The 15,079-nt window shown below is 42.2% G+C and overlaps 1 protein-coding gene across 1 annotated transcript in view; it reads left to right on the plus strand.

Moving 5' to 3' along the window:
- Window positions 1-8,050: 8,050 nt before the first annotated feature.
- PCSK5 (proprotein convertase subtilisin/kexin type 5) overlaps window positions 8,051-15,079 on the plus strand; it is a 175,844-nt gene continuing 168,815 nt past the window's right edge. The window contains exon 1 of the mRNA XM_079331357.1: window positions 8,051-8,807. Coding sequence (XP_079187483.1) covers window positions 8,610-8,807 — 198 coding nt within the window. The 5' untranslated portion in view covers window positions 8,051-8,609. The remainder of the gene's footprint in view (window positions 8,808-15,079) is intronic.

Genomic DNA, 15,079 nt, shown 5'->3' on the forward strand with positions numbered 1-15,079 from the left:
TCTGCACTGTATTTGTTTCATGGAATAATCTGCATTTTGCAGCATGAAGAAAAACAATGTAAATGCAAAGGGTCACAGAGAGGCGTCAGATTTTTAACAAGTATATTGTCAAATTTCTCATTCTCTGTTCGCTTTTGAGTTCTTCAGTTGCTGAATCAAAAATTTAGAAATAAAAATACGTGGCTCCAAATTATCCAACTGAGGGAGGAATAAACGCAGAAGAGACAATAAAGAACTAAGGCTGATGAAGAAGGGAAGAAAGAGCGGAGTGTTTATGTGTGTAGAAGAACTTGATGTAATTTAGAACCAGTGTTTTATATTTTTTCCAGAACGTGTGAAAACATTCTGGGAGCAATCTAATCTCCTCATGAACTGTGCCAGTTTCATTTCCTAAGAGCAGAGAAAGACAGCACAAACTGTCTTTTGCATAACTCATAATAAAATCCAAACCAAAGTTACTTTCATTTTAAAAAACAGTCACATAGAAAATGTACTTCATTTACAAATGTGTATTTAACAGTAAGAAAATTAAAGAGATAAAAGAGATCATAAATCATATATCATCCATATAGTAAAGCTGCATAGTATTCTTACCAATTATTTTTAAAAAATACATTTTAGTCTGAAGCTTGATTAGGGCCTAAACTTTTCTAGGTTGTTGTTTTTTTTTTTTTTTTAGAATTAAGTACTTTAAAAAAGAAAAAAATCCTGACCTTTTCTCTCTCCTGTGCCTTTCTTCCTTACTATTCTTATGGAACACAATATAACAGAATCAAATCCATCTAGAAATGCTCCATAGATAAGCAACTAAGAATCTACCTAAACCTAAGATGATCCTTTGTGGCTAGATATTCTAATTTCACTTGCTAGTTACCATCATTCTCCAGGCACTACATTTCATGCACATTCAGTGGTGAGCAGAATTGGACACATAGGAGGCTTATGTACAATATAACATTATCACAACTTTCAGGGAGAAATGAGTTACCTGAATTAATGAGCAGCAAAATACACCCAGATTCTTCTTCTTCTTCCTCTAGTGCTGTTTTACACTGTGCTGAAGACTCACCAGTGCTGTAACTTCTCCAGTGTTACCATTAACCATTATGGTTGGACTCTGCACTTTGAGCATTGGACTGCCAGTTACAGAGCACTAGGCTGCTCTCTATCAGGAAGACTCATTACCTTAGTAAGCATTTCTCAGCAATGCTATCTATATTACACACCATCATGGTCAACACCATCCATGAAAACTTTCTGCTACAATGGTCCTTGTTTTTCATGGCAAGCAGAGGTGAGGACAGAGAATAACATCCCATGAGTAGTATGTACAAAAGAGAAGTCCTGGGGACAATGAAGGGGAAAAATGATGAGCTGGACAAAAAGAGAAAAGAAAAAATCTTCATGACAAAAAGAAAAGTAAAGGCAGATTGATTGCAGATATGGGGATAAAAAAGAAAATTGAAGAAAAGGATATCAGTATATGAAGAAGAAAATTTGGAAAAAGAAAGCAGTCTCATCAATAGATTACTGTGTTCTTTGCATTAAATCAAGGAAGGCAGAGAGGCCATTATAGAAACCTCTGCTCTTTAGAAGGCAGATCAGAGGCATCTGCAGAGATGTGCATTTCCTCTATTCATTTTAACAGAAGCACCAGAATTGTAAATTCCTTAGTAAATTGACACAGTGAAATGAGTTTCTGAGGTATGCAATCAGCATCACCTCCTTGGAAAGGAACACTCACAATATCTGTCTTTGTAGCTGGGCCATTCTTACTGTTGTCTACATTTCTGCCATCCATTTCCTTTCAGACTTAAAATCTGACAGGATGTATCAAACATAGCTAAATATTTTTCCATTTTTGTTTAAAATTAATACAAAAGTCAAGGAGAACTTCCATTTTTGCAGTCTTGGCATTGGTTTAATTACTACTGCAACAGGGTAAAGCACATAGAGGTTTCCCTACACTTCTAATTGGTAAACCCTTTAAATTCTTCACTATTTAGGAGCAAGTAAGCTTGTGAATGGTATCTTATGAGAAAAGGCTATGCCACAGGCTTAAACTCCCTGAAGAAAAAATTATGATTGAATTATAACAGAATTAATTATTATTCAATTACCGAGAAACAGAGGCTGTTTGTCCTACTGTACTCTGTCCCAAACCGTTCGTTGCCTGGAACACAGAGAAAAAAAAAACCTGCCATACTTCCTAAAGGATAGACTGATATTCTTCCAACCTCCTTTCCCATTAATAAACTCAACACTTCCAGGACACATCTTCTGTTAGACACTAGCTGTAGTAAACAAGCTATTTTTCAATTCAAGGACCAAGAAATCACACTGAGCAAGTCTCATGCAAAGAAATGCAGACACATAATCCAAAAGAGTTGTACTGTGTGGACTGGAGAGTCCCAAGTTAAAAGGGATGCTCTTAAACTGTTATTTCTACATATTTTTAAATGGAAAAGGTCCTCAGGTTTTGTTAAAGATTGAAGACATGACTACGGCTTCGTCTCACAGAAAAGAAGATAAAGAAGACTAAATATAACACCACTATCATAATGACGTTCGTTATTCATGAACGTACCATGACAATTGGAGCTTCATGGATCACCTGAACAAAGATAAGGGAACAAGGACCCAGAAGATAATTGCATGTCTAAAGAAGCTGAATACTAGCTATACTAGTGAAGGGTCTACAGTAGTCTCTGAGAAGGATTAGGGCATAAATGGAACCAGTCCAACCAGAGCTCATGAAATGAGAGCAGGCCACGATGGAATATGTGACATGAATTTTCTTTCTTCAGGTAAGGACATTTGGCTACTATTCTTTAATTACGTTTTTGAAATTGAGTTGGATTCTCACTTGCCACTGGTCACTCTTTTTAGCAAGAGTATTATCTCAGCTGTATGCTACCAACAACATATTGCTGTAAGAGGAGATCAGGTGTATTTGATGGCTTCTATGATACTATAACTTTATAAGGAAAGGAAAATCCTACAGATACTTGCAGTACAGCTGAGTCAATTTTACAGAATAGGGTAGCTACAATAATTCTGAGTCAGAGGACAATTTAGAAACAAGTTATCTGGAATGTTAAACTTGGGTGAAAAAATGTCTCATCTTCTTCCATATAGATCAACTCATTCGGATAAGTAATTTCAGAAAAAACTTTCCACCATTATATCAAAGGAGCCTTGAGATAATTTTCATAGCAAAATTTCATATGTCATTTTTATAATTACCTTTTTCCATGCATTTGAGATTCTGTGACTGAAACTTTACAATCCAATGAGAAGCTGGAGAGGGAAAATGCACAGCTGTTCTTCTGAAAAGAACTCAGGGTTCACTGTTAAGGATGCTGTGTCAGGCACTGAAGACAGCTGAAAGAGATTCCTGCTTCTTTTCTCTCCATCCCTTAGCTATTCATTCTAGCTATGCACTGTGTGTTACCAGTAAAGTCAGTATGGCTTTGCATTCCCAACTAGATCTATGAAGTTAAAAAAAAAAAAAAAAAAAAAGGGTAAAAAATAAATAAAAAGAGAAAATAAAAAAGAAATACACTGAAGAAAATAATAACAGTTTAGATTAAAGCCCAAGAGATGCATTTGCACAAATGGGAAAATGGCAAGTAAGTATGCTGGCACAGGCATCAGTACAAGAATGGTATAACAAACACTAGCATCTCTTCAAATTATGTCTGTCAGTATGACTATAACTATAATGAGAGGGGAGACATTCTTACAAAAAATTACAAAGAACACAATCAAAGATATAAGAGTAACATTCTGCACACAGGGTGAAAAATAAACAGTGCAGTCTTATTTATAAAACCAAAAGGAAATTCACACAGTACATGAATAAGGCAGAATCAGTCCAGTTATCAGTGATCAGGAAAAGCCCAGACACACACCTATTCCTAGATCCAGACATAGATGCTACTGCTTTACTACCAACAGGCAAGAAATAAAGGATCATTCCCTTTGATTCCTTACATGAATCACTGAGCTTCTGACACTGAGCTTAGAGAAAAATTGAGGCTTGGGCTGGATTACACCCTGAGAGAGCCCAAACACCCATCCCAATTTCCTTCAGTTCACTCCTTTCTGTCGCCTCAGCTTCTTTATCTCAGTTGAGTATTTTTACCTGTCCTGTATCTCATGTCCTCTTCAGGAGAAGGATAAGGAAGCCTTCAGGACAAAAGACTTTCCTCCTTGGCATTCCCAGAAAGTTTATTAAAGTCTACTGTCAATTATCATGTTCACTCCCATAGTGACCACAAGAAGTGGGAAGAGTAATAAGAAGTCATGCTTTGCTGTGGACTGCACACATAATTAGGTGTACAGACCCTATAATCTACACACTGGGAACAGTGAGAGGAATCCTAGTGAGGGGGTGAGCAGTCCCAAGGTATTGGCTGCTGAATGTGAATAAAGGTGCCTAACACACAGGTGAAAACTCACTCAAAATCTGGACCTACATAGGTGGCTTTCCATGAGAACAGTGAAGTACTCAAAATACATACCCTGCTTCAAAGGCTAAAGAAACAGGTATTTGTGAGGAAAAAACCTGCTAATACAATTGATCATATGTAAAACCAGTGCTATATTAAAAATCAAATAAAAAACCACAAAACTGAATTCTATTCAAAAGCATTTGAAGTTAAAATACATAAAATCAGATGCAAGCCTGAAGCATGGAAAACTGCAGATCAAAGAACTGCACACCAGCAAATTGGATCGTATGGTGGCTGGTGTCAAGTGACCTAGCTGCACTGTTTATAAAAACCAGTAAAAACAGTTTTGCTTGAAACTAAGGAAATCTAAATACTCCTTCCAAAACTATCCATCTTTCTAAGGCAACCTCTAAACAACTCCCTGACACAACCTCCACTCTTTGAAGGTTTCCTTTCTTTCATCTATTATAGACCAGACTCTCCCTCTCCAATGGCTGATGAACATATATTCCCAGTTTATTCTTAAAATAGTCTGTGTTTTGGAATGTCTTCAGGGGCCAGCACATCTGCTTGCAGGACTTCTTCCTGGAAGACGCTGAGCTGCCACTTTCTTTGAATTTATATATGCTACGTGGTTTCCTCCTTAATTATGACCCTGGGGTGCCTAGCATATCTCTGGAGCCCTGATCTGCAAAACATACAGGAGTGCTAGAAAGTTGACATGAAGCACAGCACAGTAAAAAGGCTGCCAGAGCTGGTGAACCACAGATATTTTCAGACTGAGAAAGAACTAGAAAGGAAATAATAATTTTAGGACTAGGCAGGCAAAACAGCAAAAGAAGAGACAATTAGATAAAATACAAGAGAAGTGAGAACAGCCACTGAGGTCAGATTCTGGATCACTATCATTTGGGATTAACAATAGAAGAGGGATTCAGGGATTAGTATCAATATGTAAAGGACAAGAGAGAGACTGTGGAATTTGCATTTTGAGCTGTCAGACATATACTGACTTTTGTCATAGGAGAGAGGTAAGAAGGGGGTGGAGGGGTGCGTGTGTCTGGAAACAAGAGGCACTGGTGTGACAATAGAGATGAAATGGAGCAAATTAGTGCCTTTGCCAAGAGGAGATAAAAGCTTTCCCTGTGGTGTGTACAGACAGACAAGCTTTCTGATCTCCCAGAGAGCTCAGAAACAAGCCCAGCTACCAGCTACCAGCTACATACAGTCCACATACAGCAGGTACTCTGAATAAAGCTCCCACAGTGCTGCCAGTCCCCTCAGTGGTCTCTCCACTCCGCTGGTATCTAGTCTGGAGTTCATACTGAAACATATTCAAATCCTTCACAACACAACCAATGTCCAAATGCTCTCACACTAGCTATAATTGCCATCTAACACAGTGGCCTCAGCAAAGAGGACTATAATCACAGAAAAAAATGCCTCTGGGGACTACAGTCTTCTTTTTCCAGAAGCTATTTTTATGTATAGTACAATTTTCACAACATTTTTGTTAGACTATGCAATATGATTCAATTTACGAAAATATACTTGGGGACAATGATATATTTATCAAATCAACTGATTCCTAGTGGCTTTGGTGCCTGTGTATAAAATACTGTAAAGTGAGACAAATTGGAAGCAAGTACATGACAGTATGGCTTTTTCTTTGTAGTGTGCATCTTTTGTCCATCATCTATAGCAAAAAATATGGTAGTCCAAACAACAGTAAAATTATCTGAGAAAAGACCAGAAAAGAGATTTTTCATTTACCCTCTTCAGAAAAACAAACTGGGGTTGCATAAGGCTCAGGTTTTGTGACACATTGATTGCTACTTGTTTCTCTAAGGTATTCATGATTCACTATTCTACAAGGATATTCATGATTAAGCATACTTTAAGCCCTCCAGATACAGGATGAGAGCTGACTTGTGTAATTATCATTGAACCAATGAATAAGGAGGGCTAATTGCTGCAGGATATTTAATGTCATATTCAAGGAATGTGTATTTATGAATACTAGCAACAAGGTGTAACTGCCTGGTCCTAACAGCTACAATCCCTACAAGGGCCTGCTGAACCAAATGACAGCATTGACTGCAGTTTCAATACAAGAACAATTTGCTCAACAGTAAGCCACCATCTGTAAAATCTAGGGAAGGCAAGCCATGAGGTCTTAAATCTACAAACAGAACGAAACAACACATTGGAATATGCTGACAAAATGAGCATGCAAACTACAGAAAAATTACTAACAGAGATGAGGCAATCACTGGCAAATAAATTCTCAGAGACATCAAGCAAACAGGGAAGCAAAGAATGTATTTTCACCCTTTCTACTCTTCAAAAACAATCAAAAGATGTGGGAAGATGTTAATCACCAGTATAATACGGATGTGTAAGGGAAAAATTAATGAACCTAAAGCAGAGAATCACCCAAAGTGGAGAACACCTCTCCGGCTTTCTGTGTTTCACTATTTCTACTTTTCTAGGAAAATAGCTGTTTTAAAGGTAGGGACATAGGCTTTGGTGGAAGAAAAAAGGAACTCCATGTTACTCTACGACCTTTTGTAAAATATTGAAGTTCTCATACTTCACTGGAAAAGAGAGTGACAGCTCCCCAACTTTTGCCTACAAAGTCAGTCACCTTTGCCAACACCTTTTTCTCAGAGAAATAATTCATGGACTTACATTAGTGCATTGCAATGGTGCTTCACGCGTTCAAATTCCTTCAAAACCTGCAACAGATCCTCAGGAGGCCTGTTGGACCGACTATTTTAACCTTCTCACTCAATGAAGTAGATCTGCAGGTAGCCCAAAACTATTAAGCTAGCTCAAATGCTTAGACAGTTAAACAAGCTTGGGGTGGAGTGGAGGTGAGTTTTGTCCCACCCCAGCCAGCGCCTGAGACAGATGCTGATGACCAGCTGCATCTTCTCCACGCCCAGAGGTGCTCTGCACATGGAAGCAGGTCGCAGAGCTGCGGCAACGCTGCATGGAGACATGGATGAGAGAGCAGCAGCTCTGTCCTCTCTGTCTGGGTCTGGACCACCGCTCTCCTGCCAAATCGGCAGCCAGACACTTTTCTCTTTGAGGGTGGTGTGTGCGGACAGACGGGCCGCATTAAATGACAAGGTGCAATGTATGCGAAGCGCGGCCAGCAAACGGGCACACGGAGGCTGGCGGAGAGGCAGCGCGGGGCTGCTCCTGCCCTGCCCGGCTGCCCGGCAGTCCCTCCCGGGGCCGGCAGGCCAGGGCGGACCCGGCTCCCGGAGCAGCTGGGGCTCTCGCACGGCCCCTCCCGGGCCCGGGCTCTCCCGCGGGCGCAGGGCCCGGAGGCCGCGGGCGGTGCGGAACACGAGGCCTGCCCGCAGGCCTCGCACCTCGCCGCATCTGCTGCGGCCCCGCCGGCGGCGCGGCGGCCTCCGGGCCCGGCGGGGGGGCCGGGACAGCGCTCGGGGCGGCGGCTGACGAGACCAGCAGTAGCCCGGGGCCCAAGAGCGCGGAGAGCGAGGCAACCCGGCGCCAACACGGCTGCCATTTCCCCTGGCCCTCGGCGCTGCGGGAGCGAGGGCGGGGATAGGAGGCGGAGGAGAAGGAGGAGGGAGGGGAGAGGGAGGTGGCCGAGTCGGAGTGCACTGAGGCTCTGAGCTGCCAACACTCACACATCGCCTGCCGTCGCAGCCTCACTGCTCCCGGATTCCGGAGAGAGGGAGCGAGTGGAGGCGAAGAAAAGCCAGACGCGGTAGAGGAGGCAGAAGACCGCTGGCAGGGGGAAGGAAGTCAGAGAGGAGGGAAACGTAGAGAGAGGGAGAAGGACCCCTCCTCCCCGCGGAGAGACGACTTCCCATGTAGCTAGGGATAGAGGGAGAAGCTGGCGCTCAGAACAGTGAGAGAAGCTCTCACAAGCAAGTTACTTAATCCCCGGAGAGCGGCGGGAAGAGGGCACAGCAGCAATCACTGACCAGAACCACTGTTCCCAACCCCGCATCATTTAACCCCCGGGCGGTTCAATGCACTACTCCAGGCTCTTCCTAGTTTCTTCCTCGGGCTAACTTCGGAGGACGTACCGCCGGAGCGGCCCGGAGGGGAGGACAAGGGCCTCGGAAGAAGGAAGGAGAAGTTTTGTGGGGGTTGCGTGCGGAGGAGAAGATGGGCTGGAAGCGCCGCTGTTGCTGGGGAGGCGGAGGCGGCGGGGACCTTCTCTGCCGGCTCACCCTGGTGCTGGGGTTCCTGCTGCCCGCCTGCAGGACGCGCCTCTACACCAACCACTGGGCTGTGCGGATAACCGGGGGGCTCCCGGAGGCCAACAGGATAGCGAGCAAATACGGATACGTCAATATAGGACAGGTAACGCTACTCGCAACTACTTCCTAGCGGGCACCGGCGCCGCGGCCGGCCGGCGGGAGGGCGGGCAGGGTCCGCTGCCGCCGCCCTGCGCCGCCAGGGCAGGGACGAGGAGGAGGGCAGGGGACGGGCGGCCCCGCGGCCGCTGCCCGAGCGCGGCCCCGCCGCAGGCCCCGCCGCCGCCGCGGGGCGGGCAGCGGAGCAGCCCCGGCCTCCCGCCGCGGGCCGCGGGAGGTGATGCGCGGGGACAGGTATGCCGGAGAGCTTGGGGCCGTGGCCTTCCCCTTGTTAGCCAGGTGAGGAACGGGGCGCGGGCCAGGGGGCCGCCCGCGGGCGGGAGGGGGAGGGCATCGCCGGGGGCGTCCCGCCGCGGCTCTGCGCGCCGCCCCGCTGCCTTGGCGGCGGCTGAACTTTGCGCTCCGCGGCGGGTTCCCGTGTCCCCTTTCCGCGCCGGTGGAGAGCTCGTCCTGCAGCGAGCCGGTCCGCCCGGCAGCCGGGACGTGGCGTCCCGACCCCGCTGGCGAGGGCTGCGGAAGGAGGCGGTGGCAGGGTGTCCCGAGCGGCTGCCGGGCTGCGGGAGGGAGAGCGCGCTGCTGCGGCCGGGGCCGCACCTGGGCTCGCCTAGATCCAAATACCAACCGCATCAGAAAATCCTTGGATCCAGCCAGGCTCAGAAACTGCGAGTGAGCAAACACCTGGTTCTCACTGGATTCCATCCCCTTTCTACAGTTAGGCACAGTTCTCTTTAAAGTGTCCTGGCATCACTTTTTCGTGAGAAGTTTATACTTCGTGTTCTAGGCTTTCCTCGCAGTTGTACTCAAAATACGAGATGCATTTGTAGGGTTTACAAGGTAAGTGCCTGAAAAATAAACAATCCTGTTGCATGCTTGGGTGCAAATATCCAAGTACATTCTTTCTAGACAGTAGTTTATTCTACATGAATTGAAAGGTTAGAAATGAGCATTTACAGGTACAGAAGGCTTCCTTTTATACATGAGATTTACAAAAACGCAGCTGTGTTTACACTCCAGGCTTTTCATATCAACCAAATCAAAGTAGGACCCGATTATTATTGTGTTTTAAAATGAGTTCCCACTTACTACATGATTGAATCAAAAGTTTAAAGTACATCTCAATGTTCCCACTCACTGCAAGCCTGAATAGGACAGCTGTGTGGTCATTTAAGATAAATTATTTGCATCAGAAAAGCTGGAAAATGTCACTGGAGTAGCACAAAACATGATGTGTGTGTAAAGATGCAGTTAGAAAAACTGAGTACCAACTTCTTTCATGGAGCGCTTGAGCAAGTTGGCAGTACTACTTCCAGATGGAGGCACTAAAATTTGTGAAGAAAGTTGCATGTCAAAATTTAAGTACTACTTGGGAACTATCATTTTGGAATTTTTTTTTTTGCATTGGCTTTCTTTTAGAATTACACTTTTTTTTTTGTTTAAGATGTTTATATTCCTGTCTCGGCCCTTATAGTGCCAAAATAAGCAACAGTCAGTTGCAGGATGCACCTTTCCCCATTTTTAATTTTGTCAGACTGGCTGGTCAGCTCAGATCCTGCCTTTTTGTCCTTTGCATTTGTAAATCCCATCTTGAATTAAGGAAAGAATATAGTAAGCCTCTGTTGTTACGTCACTGAAAGTTTCTATATACAATTATGAGATACCAATAATGGCTAAATTACAGATTAGATACATGGATGAGAATAGAGAAAGTAGAAACTATAAGTAATTAAAAGCAGGAAAATACTTTACTAGGTATATGGATGAAGAAAGAATAGACTGTGTGTCTAGTAAAGACAGGTAAACAGAATAAGGTATTAACTTTTGGAGAAAGGGAACTAGGAGCAGTTTGGGCAGATGAGGTGGACTTGCCCATAGCAAACCTTTTTCATAGATCTGGAAAAGCAGGAAAATATTTGACACAAAACAGGAAATGCAAAAAGAAGATAAGAACGGGACAATAATTTGCTGGTTATTATTGACAGACAATTGCAAGTAATTGAAAAAATTATTTTGTGTGAGATGTTGAAAGTTATTCTCAGCTGAATGTGCTCTGAAAGCAATATACACCAATTAGAACTTTATCATAGTGTTGCACAATAGGCATAATATTTTTGGTTGCATTAAATTTTTGAGCTCACCTTTAAAAATAAAGGGCAAAAAGCTAAATTGCTTTGGTTGCCTGCAGTTGGTGCAAAGTACCAGCTTACAAATTATCCAGAAAAATAACCTATTTAAAATATGCAAGATAAGAAGCAGTGAAACTAAAAATGGAAGTCAGGTAGTTGCAAACCAGGAGCATTCCAACAACAGTAAATTGCATGATTAGAGCTGAAGGGAAGAGTGGAAAAGAGGTGTTCCAAAGGTCTTATTTGCACTGACCATTCTGTTAGTTTTGTGTTTGTGGAAAAATGGCATTGAAAGGTACATTAAATTTATCAGTGGAGACAAGATGGTAGACCCAGGAAGGCTCTGAATTGTAAATACTGGCCAACATCCCTTCTCCCTGTTATTTATTGCATTCCTGGTAGCAGGAGGAATTCGACTTACTGTTTTTTGATGCTTGTGTGATTTGGAGAATATCCAGTTGAGTCTTGAAATACCTCTTAATTAATTTTCATTGCCATGACAAACCTGCAAAGGCTTGCCGAATGACTGGACAAGTCAATTAGAAATAGATGGCAGAAGAGGCTCTTAAAAGAGGCCTTGAGATGACCTGCTGGTCATTGAAATTGAAATTCACAGCTTCTGGTAAACTTTGTTGCTCTCAGACTTCTGAGGTCTTAGTGTCTTATTATGAAACTCAAAGCTTTAGCTTCTCTATTCATTGAAAAGAGGAAATTTCCATTTTTAGGAATCACTGCGCCACAGAGAAAAAATCCTCTTTAACGCTATGTTTTTCCAGGCTACATGTTCTGTTTCCTGTTTCCTACAATTTGTTCTGACATACTTCTTGTTTATCTTGTATTTCCTGTATTACCAATTAGAGATATGTCTTCTGTGTTTCATTGGACTTTAAAATTACACAAGCATGTAATATCAGGACTTAAATGCATAGAATTAACTTCTTTCCTCCTTTTCCGATGTAAGCTTTTTTGTTCTATCCTTGAAGTGCAATTAGTAGTTTCTCTAGCAAGAAAGAGGGTTGAATTTTTCTTTTTGCACGGGTCTTCTAAGACAGTAGTCTGGACTTGCAAGCCCTCTGGGACTGTGATAAGACAGCATAACATAAAGCAGCCAGGGTGTTGTTCTAAGTTCCATGCTGGATGGAGCAATTTGGGTTATAGTGCATCCCCAGCACCTCTTTGCTGGCTTGTTTTCTAACTTTGCAGTGGCTGCACAAAGCAGACCTTACCTTAAAGAAATGTATCCTTCACTGACATTCAGGAACATTTCTTTCACTGTTGGCAGCTGTCAAGGATTAAGCATAAAGTCTGTGTAGTGTTCGTATAGTCGGTTTAAATATTGTGACTGTTTGCTGTCATCAGGCAGTGGATTTTTCTTAAAGGTTCACGAGCACGGGAGAAGCAAACAGTTGATACCCCAAAGGTGATAGGAGAATGGAAGAGATAAAGATAACTGTGGTTACAAAAAGGGAGAGAAATGCTGCAGTAGTAAACTTTAGATCCTGCTCTTCCTTTTTTCTTTCTTGATTCTAGGCAAGAGCTGAGGATGGTTTAGCATTTCACCACATTACATCTTTCTTTTCCTAATAGTATTCTTCCAGGAATTTTACTTTTCTGATCTCTTTCAGAATTGAGTAGTATCCCCTGCCCTTTGCAAGTGACAGACCACCCTATGTGTACAATTTTCTTCTTGCAAAAAATAGACACTGTTAGGCAAGAGGCACCTTGTGTGCTGAGCTTAAGCTATGCCTCAGGAATCATAGTAAGATAGACAGGTTTGGTTTTCTAAATAATGCAAATGCCAATATCACATGCCTGTAACTGTTTTGTGGTGGGTTTGTTTGTTTTAATTTGGAATATTTGTTTAATGCCAGCAGATCACACAAAGTTTTAGTAAATAATATTTCAAACCTGTTACTTTCAACAGTTCATTTCAAACCTGTCATTCCGTTGGTGTCACAGAGAAGATGATGTGTAACAAGGTCAGTTGATAGAAAGAATGAGAGGAATGGCCATGTTGCATTTGCAAACTCTATTCCGGATGGAAGGCAGAAGTAAATTTTGCAAACTAAGTAATTCAAATTTCAAGATAAGGGAGCAGTTAAGGAAAAAAGGAACTTATTTTGAGATAAAAAGCCTAAACTAATGTTGTTGTCTTCTTCTGAGGAAGGAGTTTGCTGCCAAAAGTCTCCACCACTTTACAAGGATGTCTCAAAAAAGCAAGATGATAGGCCTTTGTGCAAAGAAGTTCATGTACCCCATAATACAGATAAATAATTGAAGAAACATACCTCTTAAGAGCCTGTGTGCACACAGCACTGAAACTGAGTATACCTTATTAAAATTTAATACCTGAATACATTTAATGAAGTCCTGATTACTAAGGATACAAGTATCAAGACAGTGGTATGAAAAGAATTAAAGCTAGGTGTACTCTAAGTTGTATGCATATGCAGATATATACAAGGGGTTACACAAATACACCAAGGAAAACTGAATTTTCTCTTACGCACAGGAGGAAAAAAGTACATTTAGGGGTGGTGGAGAATAACCACCAATAAACAAGTATTTGGAAAATGTAAGTCCTGAAACAAAATTTTTGCAAATGCTCATAATACCACAAAACCAGTACACCTGAACATATTGGAGAGTACAAAGGGTATCCTGTGGCTGTTTCTTCATATTTAGTGGTAGTTCTCTCATCTCTGCAGTTAAAATAGGGAGGAAGGAGACAGAACAGATTTTAGAACTAGTAATTGTGAGCTTTTCATTAGGAACTGGATGAAGAAAAGGAATGGCTTCTGGTCATCCAGGCAATCTAATAGTGTTTGTTTGTAGTTACAAAATGAGGGTAGATGATAATCTTGTTTAACATTGTAGTGGTCTAACTACAAATTGTGTGAATTTTTTAATATTTAAAGCCCTTAGGCAAGCATAAATTAAATTGTATTTTTAAGAATAACAATTAGTTGCAAGCCCAGTTTACAAATGGCAATGTTTGTGCAAACTGCTTCTCTCGAACAAAGTGCAGAAGTGGACCAGACTGGGTTAAATGGAAGAACTGCAAAAAGTTTGTAAAACATATTGAGGTAAATCCATAGTACATCTTACCTCTGGTGTGACAGCATTCATGTCTGGTATGACAACCTCTGACTGACAATGGCTAAAGCTGTAGAAGTCACAGGCAAGAGGGAAATCACTACAAATTGGTTTGTCCATTGCAGTGTCTTTAAGGAAAACCAGCTGTGCCCACATCTCCTGGCAGATATATAACCAGTTTTTGAAGGTCTTCAGTAAGGGAGTTCCACAGTGCCTGTGGAGCTAGTGGTTTATACTCTTTGCCCTAGTGAAGTCGAAACTGTATTAGTCTTTCTGCAATTCAAAGCTTTATGTTTCTCTGTGAGTGTAAAGAGTAGCAACATCAGAAAAGTTGTAGCATCTCCCTCTTCCAGACTTCTATGTTTTCTGTCCAAGTTCAGTCTTTTCCTTTGTTTTATGTAAGTGAGGCTTTCACTGACCAGTCTTGCTGTTTGACTCTGGTCATTCTAAGAGATCCTTATCTTGAGCAAGGAGCTGCCAGAACATTACAGCTGAGAACAGCATAAGGATTTCTTCATCTATGCTCAGGAAAGAAACCACTCCTATTTATGTAACCCATTATGGCATTTGTCTATCCTGTAGCCATATGACATTCTTGATGGAGTTCAGCCTGTGATCTGCTATGGTCCACAGGCTGATGCTGCTGAATTCCTAGCCCACTGTTCTCCAGCCTGAATTTATTCTGCAGGTTGCTATTTATTGGGTGTAGTACTTTGCTTATGCATTTGCTGAATGTTGTTCTGCCTCTCCAGACCACATGTTGAAGTTGCCAGTTTGCTTTTAATTCTCTTCCTGCCTCTCAACAGACTAGCATATAATCTGTCTTTATGTATCTTAAGTTTAGTTGGTGTTTTTTCTATGCCAGTATTCAGGTCACTAGATGAAATATTGATCAAAACAATTTCAAGAGGAACTGTGTCAGGTAATTGCTGTCTTGCTTATAAAGTTTTGACGTATGGTTCCATAGTTTAATTCTGTGCCCTGCTTCAGGAATTTTGTACTATTACACAAGTAGTACCTGAAGATAGATAGTTTTTCT

The sequence above is a fragment of the Erithacus rubecula genome, assembly GCF_903797595.1.
Source record: "Erithacus rubecula genome assembly, contig: SUPER_Z_unloc_3, whole genome shotgun sequence".
NCBI classification, from domain to species: domain Eukaryota; kingdom Metazoa; phylum Chordata; class Aves; order Passeriformes; family Muscicapidae; genus Erithacus; species Erithacus rubecula.